This window comes from Carassius carassius, chromosome 11, assembly GCF_963082965.1.
Source record: "Carassius carassius chromosome 11, fCarCar2.1, whole genome shotgun sequence".
Taxonomy (NCBI): domain Eukaryota; kingdom Metazoa; phylum Chordata; class Actinopteri; order Cypriniformes; family Cyprinidae; genus Carassius; species Carassius carassius.
This window is the reverse complement of record NC_081765.1, coordinates 12,359,686-12,378,109: the sequence shown is the minus strand read 5'-3', so window position 1 is coordinate 12,378,109 and position 18,424 is coordinate 12,359,686. Positions and strand designations below refer to the sequence as shown.

General features: G+C 36.8%; 1 protein-coding gene and 1 long non-coding RNA gene across 2 annotated transcripts; both read right to left on the bottom strand.

The window, feature by feature from the left end:
- Positions 1–22: 22 nt before the first annotated feature.
- Positions 23–771, bottom strand: LOC132152775 (uncharacterized). The gene is made up of 3 exons (XR_009436576.1): positions 722–771; positions 310–389; positions 23–133 (listed from the first exon to the last, which is right to left on the bottom strand). It is a non-coding gene; the product is annotated as an uncharacterized LOC132152775 (long non-coding RNA).
- A 3,290-nt stretch (positions 772–4,061) lies between these two features.
- LOC132152774 (5'-AMP-activated protein kinase subunit gamma-1-like) lies at positions 4,062–17,155 on the bottom strand. The gene is made up of 12 exons (XM_059561650.1): positions 17,068–17,155; positions 13,752–13,794; positions 12,521–12,633; positions 12,342–12,423; positions 6,571–6,629; positions 6,198–6,243; positions 6,054–6,108; positions 5,842–5,968; positions 5,119–5,284; positions 5,000–5,037; positions 4,757–4,903; positions 4,062–4,620 (listed from the first exon to the last, which is right to left on the bottom strand). Exons 1-12 carry the CDS (start codon positions 17,083–17,085, stop codon positions 4,504–4,506), a joined length of 1,011 nt encoding a protein of 336 aa, XP_059417633.1. The 5' UTR covers positions 17,086–17,155; the 3' UTR covers positions 4,062–4,503.
- Positions 17,156–18,424: the final 1,269 nt, after the last annotated feature.

The window sequence follows — 18,424 nt, the reverse complement described above, 5'->3', positions numbered from 1 at the left end:
TTGGAGAGAAAAACGAGCCTCTTAGTATTAGCAGCCTGTCTGAAGGAAGTGTGAGGCGAGGTGGACGCTTGAGTGAGTTCAGGCTGTGTTACGTCTACTACGTCTGGATCCTCAGGAGTTTCAGCCTCAGCATCTAAAATGTAAAGATTAAACCAGCTCAGTCAGAATTAGTTTACCAGCATTTCAGACCTTTGTAAGGATCAGTTGTCCTATATCTGAATTTATGGATTTGAATATCTTTGTCAACAAAACCATGCGTTAATCCTCACGAAATGCTCTACATCTTATGTAACACTGTGTTTGTCTTACCTAGAGCATTTTTATTTGTGATTACAACACCCGTGTGTCCTTTCCAGTGTTGTTTCTTCACTTTTATTCCAAACTTTTTACTGCAGAAACAGATTGGAATATTGTAAATAACTCATTTCAGCTATATAAACTATTTTTTTCCTATTTGTAGTCCCTCTTTCACATAACTTGCTTTTAATAATGAGCCCTTATTAAAAATTGGAATAGGGTTAGAACATTTGTGAAGTTTACATATGAAACCCCAAAAGTGGCAATTTTGAAAATGTTTAGCAGGCTTTATTTAAACTAAAATATGTTGTTTTGGACAAAACCATCTGATAAATGACTATTTATTAGGTATTATCTGTTATTAAAAATCTGTGCTATTTGGAGAACCAGTTAACAAGAAAAACATGTTCCCAGGAGAGCTTACCCTTGTGGCGCAGAGCTGTCTTTATCTCGGTCCATTCTTTCAAGAGGAAGTTGAAAACTGTGACAGTAACCCACTCCATCCAGCGAGACAGTGAGGGCTCTTCCTCCCCAAATGTCTGTTTGACTTTCTGTTGCTGAACGAATGCATTACAAACAAGGGTGGCAGACTGTGGCATGTGTGTTTTAGGAAACTCAATAGAGGACACATACAGCATTTAAAATAGCAGAATTAAATGACTGTCAATCCACCAAATAAAGATAGGACTCTTGTATTATTTTGATTGATATTGTAACTTTAGTACTGCAGTAAATAATGACTTTAAGTTGGATAAAATTGGTCATTTTAAGTGTGCACTCAAACATTCTCCCTTATCAGAATAAAAGTAGATCTGTGGCCATAAAACATTTGACATATGGTATTCGAGCTTGTCCATCCGTACTTTGGTGCTGCTTCTTTAAAGTAAGATTCTATACATTAATGTGCATCATGAGCTAAACTTTTAATGATGATTTTACAGCATTTATCACTCTCACTTAATGTTAGTTCACAGTGTATTAAGACATCAAAGCACAGGTTTGTGGATTAAGTGCTTCAAAACATTAGTCAGTGTTTGAGATATCTAATGTCCAAGGTGCTAGCTACATACTGAAATAAATGTAAGTGAACAAATTGGTCTGTAGAGCAAATTATGCAAATTAGGTTGTTAAACTCATATAAACAAAGTCATAATTACTTAGCATGACTGTTTGCTAACAGTGAAAAGCAGGATGTACATGGATACACCTCTGGTAAATATATACACCAAAAACTCAAACATTTATCTCTGTATTTGCATCCCCAGTTTCAATTATTTATTTTATTTCTTGTATTGAATCATTCTAAAAATTATATACACACACACACACACACCTTCTCATTCAAAGAGTTTTCTTTATTTTCATGACTATGAAAATTGTAGATTCACACTGAAGGCATCAAAACTATGAATTAACACATGTGGAATTATATATGGAATTATATACATAACAAAAAAGTGTGAAACAACTGAAAATATGTCATTCTAGGTTCTTCAAAGTAGCCTCCTTTTGCTTTGATTACTGCTTTGCACAATCTTGGCATTCTCTTGATGAGCTTCAAGAGGTAGTCACCTGAAATGGTCTTCCAACAGTCTTGAAAGAGTTCCCCGAGAGATGCTTAGCACTTGTTGGCCCTTTTGCCTTCTGTCTGCGGTCCAGCCTACCCCTAAACCATCTCGATTGGGTTCAGGTCTGGTGACTGTGGAGGCCAGGTCATCTGGCGCAGCACCCCATCACTCTCCTTCTTGGTCAAATAGCCCTTGATGCCTTCAGTGTGAATCTACAATTTTCATAGTCATGAAAATAAATAAAACTCTTTGAATGAGGTGTCCAAACTTTTGGTCTGTACTGTATATATATATATATATATATATATATATATATATATATATATATATATATATATATATATATATATATATATATATATATATATATATATATATATATATACACACACACACAGCATAATACCTTAACATTTGTCAAGATAAAATGTGTTCTTATTAATTAGTCTTTTAACATGATCACAAAATAAAATGGTGGACAGTGTCTATGTCCAGGAGGAAAATATAGTCCTTTAGTCATTCTTGCTGCAGCATGATTCCTACACTCTTAAAATAAATATAATAAATAAAATCTACAAAAGCTGTCACTGGGGCAGTATCTTTTTGGTACTAATATGTATTTTAAGGTACCATAATAGACCAGTTATGTACAAAGGTGTACCTTTATATCTGAGAGGGCATATTCAGTGCAGTCAGAGGCTTTTTAGCAAATCTTTCAAGAAATCAGGAGTCAAGAAGTTTTAGAACAAAAATGTTATAAAAATATTTTTGCTAGGCGGGTTAGCATTATTACACACTATGTAACAAAAATATATGACATAGGACTAGTACAATTCAAATTATTATGTGCTAATTCTTTAATAATATACAAATATACAAGTACAATTGCAAAATATAATTAGACATGTTTAAAGTGATACATAAAATTGCCCCAAACATGAAAAGTATTAACACGTTCTGTCTTCAAGCATTCAGCTTCAAGGCTCATGGTTTGCTTTAGTACAAAATTCTGGAAAACAAAATTATGTATAAAATAAAAAAATTAAAGAAAAAAAACTATTTCTTTAACTTTCATGAACAAATTTTCCAGCACTCATGGTAACACGTGAGCTACACTAACGTTCATGTATATTTTTGGTCATGCTTAAAGGGTTAGTTCACCCAAATATTAAAATTATGTCATTAATAACTTACCCTCATGTCGTTTCAAACCCGTAAGACCTTCGTTTATCTTTGGAACACTGTTTAAGATATTTTAGATTTAGTCCGAGAGCTCTCAGTCCCTCCATTGAAGCTGTGTGTACGGTATACTGTCCATGTCCAGAAAGGTAAGAAAAACATCATCAAAGTAGTCCATGTGACATCAGAGGGTCCGTTAGAATTTTTTGAAGCATCGAAAATACATTTTGTTTCAAAAATAGCAAAAACTACGACTTTATTCAGCATTGTATTCTCTTCGTGTCTGTTGTGAGATTTCAAAACTGCAGTTTAGTGATATCCGGTTCGCGAACGAATCATTCGATGTAACCAGATCTTTTTGAACCAGTTCACCAAATCGAACTGAATCGTTTTAAACGGTTCGCATCTCTAATACACATTAATCCACAAATGACTTAAGCTGTTAACTTTTTTAATGTGGCTGACACTCCCTCGGAGTTAAAACAAACCAATATTTAGTAATTCATTTACTCAAACAGTACACCGACTGAACTGCTATGAAGAGAAAACTGAAGATGAACACCGAGCTGAGCAAGATAATGAACAAAAGACTGACTCTGTTCAAAAAGATCCGGTTACATCGAGTGATTCGTTCGCGAACCGGATATCACAAACTGCTTTGATTTGAACTCTCTCACAACAGACACAGAAGAGAATACAATGCTGAATAAAGTCGTCGTTTTTGCTATTTTTGGACCAAAATGTATTTTCGATGCTTCAACAAATTCTAACTGACCCTCTGATGTCACATGGACTACTTTGAAGATGTTTTTCTTACCTTTCTGGACATGGACAGTATACCGTTCACACAGCTTCAATGGAGGGACAGGAAGCTCTCGGACTAAATCTAAAATAATCTGTGTTTCCGAAGATAAACGGAGGTCTCACGGGTTTGGAACGACATGAGGTTGAGTTATTAATGACAATTTTTATATTTGGGTGAACTAACCCTTTAAGGTCACCTCTCTCTTCTAAAGCAAATATTTGCAGGGGGTCTGAAAGTTTTCTCCAAAAACTTAAACAGCCCATGTACTCCAGAGCAAACCTTATAATGACATTATAATGTACTTTCCGTTCAGTGACATAACAGATACAAGCTGAAAAAAAGGGTACACAGGCTGTCTCTGGGGCAGTACTAATATCTAACATACTGTACCGGTACTAATATGCAAAACTGTTAACTATAGGCACTAATATTCCTATAAAAGTTATAAAAACGGCACAAAGATGTACCTTTTGAAAGGGTGCCGCCCAAGTGACACCTTGTGTAATGGAGGGATGGTTTATTTGAGAGATCAAGAAAGAGAAAAACACCACCTCTGCTGACAGCAGTCAGCAACGAGCACAAAAGAAGTCTGTCTACCTGGTATGAGAGGATATGAAATGAAGATGATGGTGGAGAGGGAGCCCTCCACTGGTGTTAAGAGAAAAGTGCTTCAACGCCTGCAGGAGTCAAGACCAGTGCCTGAAGCAAATCAGACAGCGAGACGATTTCCCTCACCACATCCTCGGTGTCCACTAGCACTAGACTGTGAACCTGACAGAAACAGCATTAGGACCTTTGATCAGAGAAGACGACATTTTAACTGATGCAGAAAAAACCATCAGTTCTTGAATACTCTAATGGAGAAATAGGATGTGAGCAGTCCTGTCGTATGTAACATGGCGACTACCTCTGCCTCAGCAATACGATCGATGATGGTTTCGAGGGTTTCGTGAGGGTAACACTTCAGCACCCCCTCAATGCAGCACGGACGGTTTTGAATGGCCTCCTGCATCGTCATGTTCAGGTTGTTGTAGTTTTGCTGTGCAGCCAAATTCTGTTGGAGAACATGTAAATGAAGATGATACCAACTTTAATCTTTGTGAAGGTCATCTGCTGTAACGAAAAAAGCTGCTGACGTGGGTCTACGTACAATGACATCAAATCTGGAGTAAAGTGCCACCACTTTCCCTAAAAAGAATGAAAAATAGACGAAACCACTCAGAAGACCATCAGAAGTTAAAAACACAAGCAAACAGCCGTACACAGTACCTTGTTCATTGACAACAGGCAGGGCTGAGACCCGTCGCTCTACAAATACTGATAAAGCCTCATAAACGGTTTCCGTCTCCCTGACAGTTGCGATGCTCCTGAATGTTCCAATCTTCACTTCCTCAATCCGCTTCTGTAAGAATGGTGGCTTGGGGATCATAGAGCCCTGAGATTCATAAAGCAAATACTCATCATTCAGTGCAGAGCTATGGTGACAGTCAGCATAAGCATTTCATGACAAATCATATACATTGTGGTGAATTGATGGTTAATCCGTATATCTCATTTGCATGTTTTCATTCAATCTGTTTATGCCCCAATGGTAGTTTGGTTTCGGGATGGGGTTCAGGTTGACCTCCATGCTTTTTTTCTTAAAATCATATATTTCCACATGAATGGTGTGGTACAAATTCAACTTGCCAATTAGTAAAGTACTTGCATTTTTTCATGAGATTGGGTTGAAAGTACATTCAGTTGTTATGTTTGGCTAGCTGACATGACATTCATGTATGTATGTATATAGTTTCACACAAACTGCAGTCGGCCATTAACAAAAATTTGTAGAATGATAGTAAACGTGACCACATTTTAAGACAGATTTTCATCCCACTGAAGTTAACATGATTTTAAACCGTAGTACTATTCATTTCTTTATGTGAAAATACTTTTTTTGATGAGGTAAAATGAAAGGTGCTATCAAAAGTACATTGTAAAAGCTCTTACAAAGATGTGTAAGAACTTGAGGATGCGTTTATGGGTGAGTATGTGGAGGACGTTCCCTGACTCTGGATCTATGACGGGTAGCCGGTGAATCTTGTTCTTCAGTAAGGAATAAATGGCTTCGAAGAGGCTGCCAACAGGAAACACAACTCAGTCACTGGAAAGATAAAAGAAAAAGAAAGTGCAAACAAAGTGTTGTAGTTGTCCTGCTTTACCTGGAGTCAGGTGTGATGCTGATCAGGGAGTTGAGAGAATACTGTAGATAAACCTCTGGAAGAGGGAACACATAGAACTGCTACTCTAAACCATTACAATGTGTGTGCCAATTCATATTTATTCTCAAAACTCTACACAATCACCTCTCCATGTTTCAATCTTGTGTTCCTCCAGCTCATAGATCTGAACCTAAAACGGAAAAAAAGTACATGATCTTTTTTATATCTGATATCTAATTCTGCATAAATCTCCATGAAAGAAGACTCTTATGCTCATCAGGGATGCATTTGTTTAATCAAATATATATAACAGTAATATTGTGAAAATGTATTACAATTTGTATTCTATTCTAATATATCTTAAAATATAATTTATGTCTGTGATGCGAAGCTCAATTTGTAGCATGATCATTCAGATATCATTTCTTATTTTTATCAATGTTATAAAACAGTTGTGCGGCTTAATATATACATTTTTCTTTTTTGTGGAAACTGTGATGGATTTTTTCAGGATTACCAGGGGAGATCTGTAGTAACGATGGAGAATGTTGATAAAGTCTGTAATGGTGAGCATCCCTGCAAAGACAGAAATGGAAAACATGAGCAGTCATCTTTAAATTCAAATTTAACAAATAAATTCTTACAAGCTGGTCTGAAACTGAGCGGACAGAACTGCATGTAAATAAAGCCACTAAGCATTATAGTTTGAAATTAAAGTATCAAGAGGCTAACATTAGCATTAACATAATAACTCTCACTATGCATTGAAATAGGAACACACTCCTGCGCCCAAGCTTCTTTTCAGTAGGAGGATGTTTTCTCATTAGCATGGCCATTATTACTCCCAGAGAAGTTTCAGGGGATTAGAGCTCTACCCTGCCATTTCCCACCAGATACCACGGGTCCAGAAACCACGTTAAACTTAAAAGCTGGCACTGATGGAGGGGACGGGTGCTGAGTATGAGCAATCTGTAACAGTCCCAGACACTATCACTGCTACAAATCAAAGCTGTGTCAGTATGTTTACATGATGTGTCCTCACGTGTACACTACTATTAAAAAATTTGGGTTCGGTAAAATTTTAAAATGTTTTTGAAAGAAGTCTCTTATGCTCAACAAGGTTGCATTTATCAGATCAAAAGTATTGCAAACATTTTTACAATTTGAAATAACTGTATTTTAATATTTCATTAATTCCTGTGATGGCAGGAATAACTGTATTTTCACCAGTCACATGATCCTTCAGAAATCATTTGAATATGCTGCTTTCTGCACAAGAATAATTTCTTATAGTACATACTGAACAGTTGTGCTTAGGGGTGGGCGCTATACCGGTATGAAAGTGACTACCGGTATAATTAGGGGCCAAGCACCGAAGGTGCGTAGGCACCTATTGTAATCGTTGGCGTTATTCTTCTTCTTCTTCTTCCGCCGCAAGTCTATGGCAGCCCATAGAACCGATTGCGGGAAAGTTGTATAATTTGGCACACTGATAGAGGACAGTCCCAACATTAACTATAGCAAATTTGAAGTCTCTAACTCCTACTCTCTAGCGCCACCACTTGTCCAAACTACTATAATTAAATAACTATAATAAAAACTATAATTACAAAAATGTTCGGCTCCATGCCCTGAAGGTACGCAAAAAGTTTGGTGGCGGTGCCACCTTGTGGTCAAAAGTTATAATGAAATATCTAAAAAATGCTAATAACTTTTGAGTAAATTAGACTATTTAAATGAAAATCATCTCTCTATATTTGCTGGGTCATGCCGAGAGCATCGATACCAATTATGCGAAAATTGGCCATTCTTCCTGTCCGCCATTTTGATAAATGTGAAAAACCTACTTTTTCAAACTCCTCCTAGACCGTTAGTCCGATTTTCACCAAATTTGACGTGGATCATCTTCAGACCAAGCTGGCCAAAAGTTATGGATTTCGTGTTGATATACAAAACGGTTCTCATTTAGCGCATCAACGAATTTGCTGGAAGGGTGCCAAAATGCATTTGAGGCTGTATCTCTGCAATGCTTTTACATATTTGCACCAAACTTTGTATCTGTCATTGTCACCTCACACTGACCATGCCACATAAATTTGGTAACAGCGCCACCTATTGGTCAAGAGTAATAAACCATTCATTAACCATGAATAATTACACTTTTAAAAATGCTAATAACTTTTTAATGCTTTAGCCTATTGTAATGAAACTGGTCTCAAAATATTCCCTGGCTTATGCTGACAACATAGATACCACATATGTCAGATTAAGCTGAACTTCCGGTCCGCCATTTTGATTTACGTTAAAAAGCTTCTTTTTCGAACTCCTCATCAACCGTAGGTCCGATTTTCACCAAATTTGAATCAAATGATCTTCAGACTGTGCTGACACAAAGTTATGGATTTCGTGTCGATAGACAAAACTATATTCGTATACCACAGCGACGAATTCGAGCCATGATGCCAGAATGACACTTCAAGTTGTATCTTTGCAATGCTTTATCATATTGACACCAAACTTTGTGTGTGTTATTGTCATCTCACACAGAACACACCAAAATTATTTGATTACAGTGCCACCTGTTGGTCAAAAGTGATAGGCCATTTAATCTTATTACTCGTGGTTGTATTTATGATTTTTCAGCCATTTCAATTACAATCATCCTAAAATTGGTTTAACTGCTCATTGTTGGACTTTGTGTGATGCTCCATGCCATGCTTAGCTCCTAAATTTGCCGCTGCAGTGCTTGGCCCCGTAATTGCTGCTTGCAGCTATATTTTTTTTATGTTTGTTATAACGTGGATATAGTAATATATTAATTAATTAAAATTTTGTATTTATATTCTTTTGTTCAATTTGGTACACTTTGCAAAATTTTAACACAAATGATGATAAAGAGTCAAGGCTGAACGTTTTTATTCTCCATGTCCAACGCAAATTGCCTACTCCAGTGGTTCCCAAACTGAGGAATCGTGTACAGTCAGCAGATTATTTTGCAAAAGAAACCTCTGCAGGGTGATAAAGACTACACTGCGTAACTGTCCCTCCTATCATGCGGCCACTTGCCTGATAAGTAAATAATTGAATGCAAAATATTCATTTGACACATTTTAACTACAACCCGAATTCCGGAAAAGTTGGAACGTTTTTTACATTTTAATAAAATGTAAACTAAAGGAATTTCAAATCACATGAGCCAATATTTTATTCACAATAGAACATAGATAACGTAGCAAATGTTTAAACTGAGAAATTTTACACTTTTATCCACTTAATTAGCTCATTTAAAATTTAATGCCTGCTACAGGTCTCAAAAAAGTTGGCACGGGGGCAACAAATGGCTAAAAAAGCAAGCAGTTTTGAAAAGATTCAGCTGGGAGAACATCTAGTGATTAATTAAGTTAATTGATATCAGGTCTGTAACATGATTAGCTATAAAAGCTTTGTCTTAGAGAAGCAGAGTCTCTCAGAAGTAAAGATGGGCAGAGGCTCTCCAATCTGTGAAAGACTGCGTAAAAAAATTGTGGAAAACTTTAAAAACAATGTTCCTCAACGTCAAATTGCAAAGGCTTTGCAAATCTCATCATCTACAGTGCATAACATCATCAAAAGATTCAGAGAAACTGGAGAAATCTCTGTGTGTAAGGGACAAGGCCGGAGACCTTTATTGGATGCCCGTGGTCTTCGGGCTCTCAGACGACACTGCATCACTCATCGGCATGATTGTGTCAATGACATTACTAAATGGGCCCAGGAATACTTTCAGAAACCACTGTCGGTAAACACAATCCGCCGTGCCATCAGCAGATGCCAACTAAAGCTCTATCATGCAAAAAGGAAGCCATATGTGAACATGGTCCAGAAGCGCCGTCGTGTCCTGTGGGCCAAGGCTCATTTAAAATGGACTATTTCAAAGTGGAATAGTGTTTTATGGTCAGACGAGTCCAAATTTGACATTCTTGTTGGAAATCACGGACGCCGTGTCCTCCGGGCTAAAGAGGAGGGAGACCTTCCAGCATGTTATCAGCGTTCAGTTCAAAAGCCAGCATCTCTGATGGTATGGGGGTGCATAAGTGCATACGGTATGGGCAGCTTGCATGTTTTGGAAGGCTCTGTGAATGCTGAAAGGTATATAAAGGATTTAGAGCAACATATGCTTCCCTCCAAACAACGTCTATTTCAGGGAAGGCCTTGTTTATTTCAGCAAGACAATGCAAAACCACATACTGCAGCTATAACAACAGCATGGCTTCGTCGTAGAAGAGTCCGGGTGCTAACCTGGCCTGCCTGCAGTCCAGATCTTTCACCTATAGAGAACATTTGGCGCATCATTAAACGAAAAATACGTCAAAGACGACCACAAACTCTTCAGCAGCTGGAAATCTATATAAGGCAAGAATGGGACCAAATTCCAACAGCAAAACTCCAGCAACTCATAGCTTCAATGCCCAGACGTCTTCAAACTGTTTTGAAAAGAAAAGGAGATGCTACACCATGGTAAACATGCCCCGTCCCAACTATTTTGAGACCTGTAGCAGAAATCAAAATAGAAATGAGCTCATTTTGTGCATAAAATTGTAAACTTTCTCAGTTTAAACATTTGCTATGTTATCTATGTTCTATTGTGAATAAAATATTGGCTCATGTGATTTGAAAGTCTTTTAGTTTTCATTTTATTAAAATTTAAAAAACGTCCCAACTTTTCCGGAATTCGGGTTGTACCTCAACATGACTCCCATTGTGGTTGTATCAATAACAGACCACTATATGGCGTGACTGAAGAATCATATTGAGTTAAATAACTCTGACACAAAGGACCATTTCAAATATTCATAACAGAACCATTAAAAAATAGTTTGCTCAAAAATATAAAGCAGCACAACTGTTTCCAACACTGATAATAACCAGAAATGTTTCTTAAGCAGTAAATCAGCATATTAGAATGATTTCTGAAGGATCATGTGACACTAAAGACTGGAGTAATGATGCTGAAAATTCAGCTTTGATCACAGGAATTCAGTAGACTACATGTTAAAACATTCAAATAGATAATTTAAACGGACAATATTTCACAATATTACACTGTTTACTGTATTTTTAATTAATAAATGTAGCCTTGGTGAGCATAAGAGACTTTCTACAAAAAGAGGGACCGGCAGAAAAAGTTTGGTAACCACTGGCCAACTCAAACACACAATATTTAATTTAGTTTAATTTCATGCTGCAAGTTTGCATTTTTTGAGAAAAAAAAAAAAAAAAAACTAACAATGGCACAATAAGGTCTATGTCCAATCACTCACTTTTTGTAGTTCTATAGGTTAAAATATTTTTATGTAATTATTTTTTTTAATATATACAAATCACAATATAATATAGATATCGCCTGGACCATGTTAAATATCGTGATATGAATTTTAGCTAATATCCCCCACCCCGAGTTGTGCTGCTTAATATTTTTCATGGAAACCGCGATGCATTTTTTTAAAGGATCCTTTGATAAATAGAAAGTTCAATAGAAAGGTATTTATATCAGATAGAAATCTTTTGTAACTTATTAAGTTCTTTACTGTCAATTTGATCATCCTTGGTGAATAAAAATATGAATTTATTTAAACATCAACAAAACAACAAAATAATCCCCAAACATTTGGGTAGAAAACACTGCTTAATATTTTGTGGAAACAGTTTTTTTCAGGATTCTTTAATGAATATAAAGTTCAAAAGAACAGCATTTGTTCGAATAAGAAATGTTTTGTAACATATTAAATGTCTCTAGTGTCACTTTTGACCAACATAAATCATCCTTGCAGAAAAAAATAAATAAATAAAGTTTTAATTTCTTTCCAATAACACACTTTTAAACAGTTTATGAATTGCTCCTTGTTGGTACTGCAATTTACAAAAAAAAAATAATAAATAAAAATAAATAAAAACAACCGAAAACCATCTGTTGAGAGCAGTTTGTGCGTTATTAATATATATATATATTTAAACGTACATTCAAGACAATTCCTCTGAGAGCAGAAATTCAATGTCAAATGTCATTGACTACGTAAGCATTGATCTATCCCATACATAAAAAAAACTCTAAATCAAAAGGATGGTACACTTGATTATAGTGTGCATGTGCTAAGTGCTTTAGCAAATATGAATCATGCTTTCTTTTCCTAATAGGGTTTATGGGTGAAGACGTTGTAGTGACATTATAAGATTTCAGTAATCTGATGCAGGCTCACAGCTGAGCAAGCACACTTCAACAGACTCCGCAGAACCCCAGTGTTTGCTTACCTACAAAACACTGCAGCTTGTTGTCCCATAAAGGTGCCGCTCTGACCCCGTTTGCAACCAGTGCAAAGAATGCTTTCTTCACCTGTACACATCACTCACATATTTCAATGTTTATACCCTAAATAAATATGCAAGTCGATCTACTAAAAATATGTAGTAAGCAGCACATAAGTGCACACCTGCAGTGTTGTGTCAAAGATGACCAGTTTGGAGCTTGTTGGAATGGCATCGTAGCAGCAGTGACTCATGAAGAACTTGGCATACACGTCTGAGTCAGGGTCTTGGAGAGGCCCTTGAGAGGGACACAGAGAGGGAGACCCCTGCTGCAGGTCGGTCAGTCTGCAGCTGTGCTACACTCATTTAATTGTATGTACCCTTCCGGTTAAACATCACAAATGCAGTCCAACTCATCTTTTAAAAAAACGTAGATGTTTTGCAGTTTCAATTAGAAATTAATCATACTTATTATGGCATAAAATAGTAAAACATGGGTCTCCCAGTAAGTTAGCAAATTAGCCTTCACTCCATTTGGCAAACTTTATTACCAAATGCAAATTACAGTTTTAATAGTTTTGATATAGCAAAGAGAGTTTTGAACCTGATAAGTGTCAATAAGTTTATTGATAGCAAAATAAGGTTTTGACCTTGGTTACTGGTTCTTAAACCCCTTCAAGGGGAACAAGTGGACGTTTTACACACAAAACTCCTATACACATATTCAACTTAGTCTGACACCTTTAATAATCAGATTAATAGGTTATTAATTAAAACTGAAAAATCTAAATAAAAAGACTTAAAAGTTGTTGTGTTTATGTGGTTTCAGGTAAAAAAAAACATTATTTTCCAAATAATGTACATTATTGTTTCTCCTTTATGCCCCGCCTTTCTGAAACATGTCGATTTATACAAAGATCATAATTCTGAAAAGCTAGGTATGCTCTGATTGGCTAGCTATCCAGTGCGTTATGTGATTTGCCCGAAAACCTCAAACATGTAACGGAAATGTTACGCCCCTTAACATATTGTGATGCCCTGTCCGGCCGGGGCGACGAGACATAAACATCATTATAAATGTGATATAAACATGATTTCTAGTCGTGTCCTCTTTTGGAAGGCCAAAAAAGTTTCGATTTCTCAACGAAACGCCTTCTTTCTTTGCGTGAATATCTGGGCGGCGTTATGCAAATCTTCCCACATAGTGACGTAGACATGTGGGGGCATGTTTGAATGAGCCTTTTTAGGGGGTGTGGACGAGTCTGAACCTTTATAAAGAATATCACTTTGGATTAGAGACTTTAGTCTTTGCAACTTTCCAGATCTTTTTCATGCACCAAGAGCTTGTAAACACTCCAAAAAGAAAGGAAAAATTAAAAATCTTTAAGAAACACACAGAGTTTACAAAAGATATACCTGTCCTCTTCATGGTGAGCCCCTCATCCTCCATGAAGGGGAACTATAAACAGAGCAGACAATAAATGGTCTTTTACTAAAAGGTTATATGCTCAAAAAAAAAGCAGTAAAAAGAAGTAATGAGGACATAGCATCACCTTTTGTAGCTTACCTGTTCAAAAATATGAAGAGAAAATTTAAGCAATAGGTTGCAGAGTATTTGTTCAGTCCGATATTTTTTGGTAACTGCCTCAAACCTAACTAAATGAATGATTACTGATTATGCAACAGTTAGTTCCGGTCATTTAATATACTATTAAAATAAACTTTAATAAACTGACTCACACAGAACCCTGCAGGGAAGGATCTATTTTCTCAACAATATGACTACAGAGATAAATCAGGTTACTTATAACATTCATATTAACATTAACAGATTATTATACAGGCGATGGTCATATACTGTAATTAGAAGATCATCAAAAAGTTGATTTCACTAATTCCATTCAAAAAGTGAAACTTGCATATTTTATTCATTCATTACACACAGACTGATATATTTTAAATGCTTATTTCTTATAATTTTGATAATTATAACTGACAACTAATGAAAATCCCAAATTCAGTATCTCAGAAAATTAGAATATAACTTAAGACCAATACAAAGAAAGAATTTTTAGAAATCTTGGCCAACTAAAAAGTATGAAAATGAAAAGTACGACAGCACTCAATACTTAGTTGGGGCTCCTTTTGCCTGAATTACTGCAGCAATGCGGCGTGGCATGGAGTCGATCAGTCTGTGGCACTGCTCAGGTGTTATGAGAGCCCAGGTTACTCTGATAGTGGCCTTCAGATCTTCTGCATTGTCGGGTCTGGCATATCACATCTCCCTCTTCACAATACCCCAAAGATTGTCTATGGGGTTAAAGTCAGGTGAGTTTGCTGGCCGATTAAGAACAGGGATACCATGGTCCTTAAACCAGGTACTGGTAGCTTTGGCATTGTGTGCAGGTGCCAAGTCCTGTTGGAAAATGAAATCTGCATCTCCATAAAGTTGGTCAGCAGCAGGAAGCATGAAGTGCTCTTAAACTTCTTGGTATACGACTGCATTGACCTTGGACCTCAGAAAACACAGTGGACAAAGACCAGCAGATCACATGGCACCCCAAACCATCACTGACTGTGGAAACTTTACACTCGACATCAAGCAACGTGGATTGTGTGCCTCTCCTCTCTTCCTCCAGACTCTGGGACGCTTCTGATGCTGTCTGTTGTTCAAGAGTTGCTTGACACAAGGAATGCGACAGCTGAAACCCATGTCTTGCAAACGTCTGTGCGTAGTGGTTCTTGAAGCACTGACTCCAGCTGCAGTCCACTCTTTGTGAATCTCCCACACATTTTTGAATGGGTTTTGTTTCACAATCCTCTCCAGGGTGCGGTTATTCCTATTGCTTGTACACTTTTCTACCACATCTTTTCCTTCCCTTCGCCTCTCTATTAATGTGCTTGGACACAGAGCTCTGTGAACAGCCAGCCTCTTTTGCAATTACCTTTTGTGTCTTGCCCTCCTTGTGCAAGGTGTCAATGGTCATCTTTAGGACAACTGTGAAGTCAGCAGTCTTCCCCGACTGTGTAGCCTACAGAACTAGACTGAGAGACCATTTAAAGGCCTTTGCAGGTGTTTTGAGTTAATTAACTGATTAGAGTGTGGCACCAGGTGTCTTCAGTACTGAACCTTTTCACAATATTCTAATTTTCTGAGATACTGAATTTGGTATTTTCCAGACATGGGGACTTGTGACTTGGTGACTTGGACTCGAGTCGACTCGAGTCGCTATTTTTATGACTTGTGACTTGACTTGACAAAAAATAAAATACTTGAGACTTGACTCGGACTTGGAAGTTAAATACTCGGGACTTGACTTGACTTGAGACAGGATGACTTGAATGACTTGAGTGTTAATCACATTATGTTTTCAGTTTGAATATAAAATATATAAATTATTTTTTAAAAATAAAATTGATTACTCAGCTGGAGCGCAGGCTGAGAATCGCGTTGTCATGTCATGACATCATCAGTCATGCCCTGTCTACCTTACGCAGACCACGCCCACTTAGATCAGATATCACATCACATCAACATCTCAGCTTGAGGGGTACTGAGGGTCATCGCTTTTGTCGTCAATAATTCGCGCCTAAAAACGCGTGGAAATCGCTAGTCGCGCACTCTCTGGGGGGGGGTGGGGGGGGGGGGTGGGGTGTTCAGAGAGGAGTCTGTTGGATGTTTAGCTGTTATTTGTTTTATGGACTCAATGTTGAAAATGTTAAACATTTCTGTTGGCAGAAGTGAAAAATAAATAATTTTATGAAGTTACAATTTTGTTTGATTCCATGATGTATTTTACTGAACATGAGTATTTACAATGCAAATCCAAATTATTTTAATTTACTGTTACTTATATCTTGTCTTTTAACTTTATTAAGATCCGATTCTGCAGGTAAATCTACAATAATAAGGTGACTTGACTTGGACTTGACTTGCCCAAGAAAAAAATACTTGGGACTTACTTGAGACTTGAAGGTTAAGACTTGAGACTTACTTGAGACTTGCACATGTGTGACTTGGTCCCATCTCTGGTATTTTCCTTAGTTGTCAGTTATAATCATCAAAATTAAAAGATATAAACATTTGAAATATATAAGTCTGTGTTTAATGAATGAATATAATATACAAGTTTCACTTTTTGAATGGAATTAGTGAAATATCAACTTTTTGATGATATGCTAAATATATGACCAGCACCTGTATAGATATAATTCAAACCTTAACAATTAACATGCACACTCATAGAATTGCCTCGATTCCATATATTATTAAAATGCTCAACCAAACCTTAAAACCTTAAGTTACCTAAAACTTTAACAAGTCTTTTGCTACCTTGCATGTAGTTAATTATTAATAAAAAAATAATGTTTTACGACTAAATATCTCTACCACACATTGAACTTGATTTCCAGAGAGGCCCCGTCTCCATGCACTGTTCAGATCTCCAACAATAACCTCAAACATAAACACAATGTACAAAGCAACCAGAATAACTAGTTATTCATATGTTAGCTGTCGAAACTACTAATTGTGGATTACCAACATTGAAAGAAGTCTGGGGGTGCAGTTTACTTATTTATATTAGTTCTTTATACTTCAGCAAACATATCAAGTTGATATAACATTTTCATATGCAATTGACACTAAACTGGCACAACTGCTCCTGAAATATGATTCACCTCATCTTAAAGCATAAGCAAGCACTTGTACAGGTTGATTTCTGGGTCTTACCTTCGTCAGAGGGTCCATGTTCTGGGGTCCTACTGTGAGACAAACGCATTCAGTGGTTGAGCTGGCCTGACTAGAGCATACTAGAACTGAGCTCCCATCACTGAGTGCAGAGCACGATCTAAATCAGGAGAGAAAGCTGGCCCAGGCATGCAGAGGGCAGGACGTGGGACAGGGGGAGGAGAATCACAGATGTTGTGGCTGTGACTGGTTTTGTACACAACACCCCTGTAAGAGACCTGGATGGTATCAACATTGCAAAGCATAATTAGGACCTCAGTCAAAATATGTGTAAAATGACCTAATCTCGATCTATAACAAAATTGCACAGGAATTTCAGACATTTAGGACTTAAATTATTAACTCATGTTTAATGGAAGACCTATCGGGCGAAAAGCATACTGCTGACATTAAAGACCACTGCAACACCCTGACCAGCAAGATAATAAAAATGTCAAAACATGTCTATCTTTGTCTCCTGTTACCTGAGTTTGGACCACGTTTATCATTTCATTCTCTGAGACTGGATTAGGCCACCAAGTGGGTTTCATTGGTCACTGCATACATGTGTTGACAGTGAAAAGTAGGTTATAAAATAAAAATCGTTAAAAGTTATACGGTAATGTAACTTTTGGCCCTCTAGTGGCAAAAAACAAAACAAAAAAACCCTTGCAGAAGAACATTGTGTGGGTTGTGCCTCTCTGCACAAATGAATGTGTTTCGTAGCACATGGAGAAAAAAAAAAAAAAACATTCCATGACATTAAACACACTAACCGGATACGCATGGTACATGGTCAAAATTTGGCACTCCTTGTGATGTGATATCTAACTTCCAGCTTCACACTACTTCCACACCATACACGTGGATGAGGGGCTATCAGGTATGATGAGACATGGATGGGCAAATTTTCCATGAAATCTGTCCCGACGGCTATAAAAAATAAATCATTATAATAGGTTTAAGTGTAGCTGGGTACAGTGAACACACGGTTTGGATTTTTTTTTTTACTCAGCAATAAAAACAAACAACCAAAAAGTGTATCTTTTTAAAATAGTCACCAAAAAAAAACCAATAATAAATAAATATATATATATATATATTTCTAAGAGCTGAATATGAATTCAATGGACTTTTCAAGGTCTAGAAATAATACTTTTAACTCCATTAAAACTGCCTCATTTATTTTATCCATGACTGTGGGAACCCTGGTTCTTAAAAGATAGGAGAAAGAAAAAAAAAGTTGTTGAGGTGTGAATTGAACTAAGAAATATCTTTTGCATATTTTATAGTTTGTTTTGTCTTATTTTAAAATGAATTCATCTTATGTCATCTTGAAAGTTTGCTGAAGCCCCCAGAG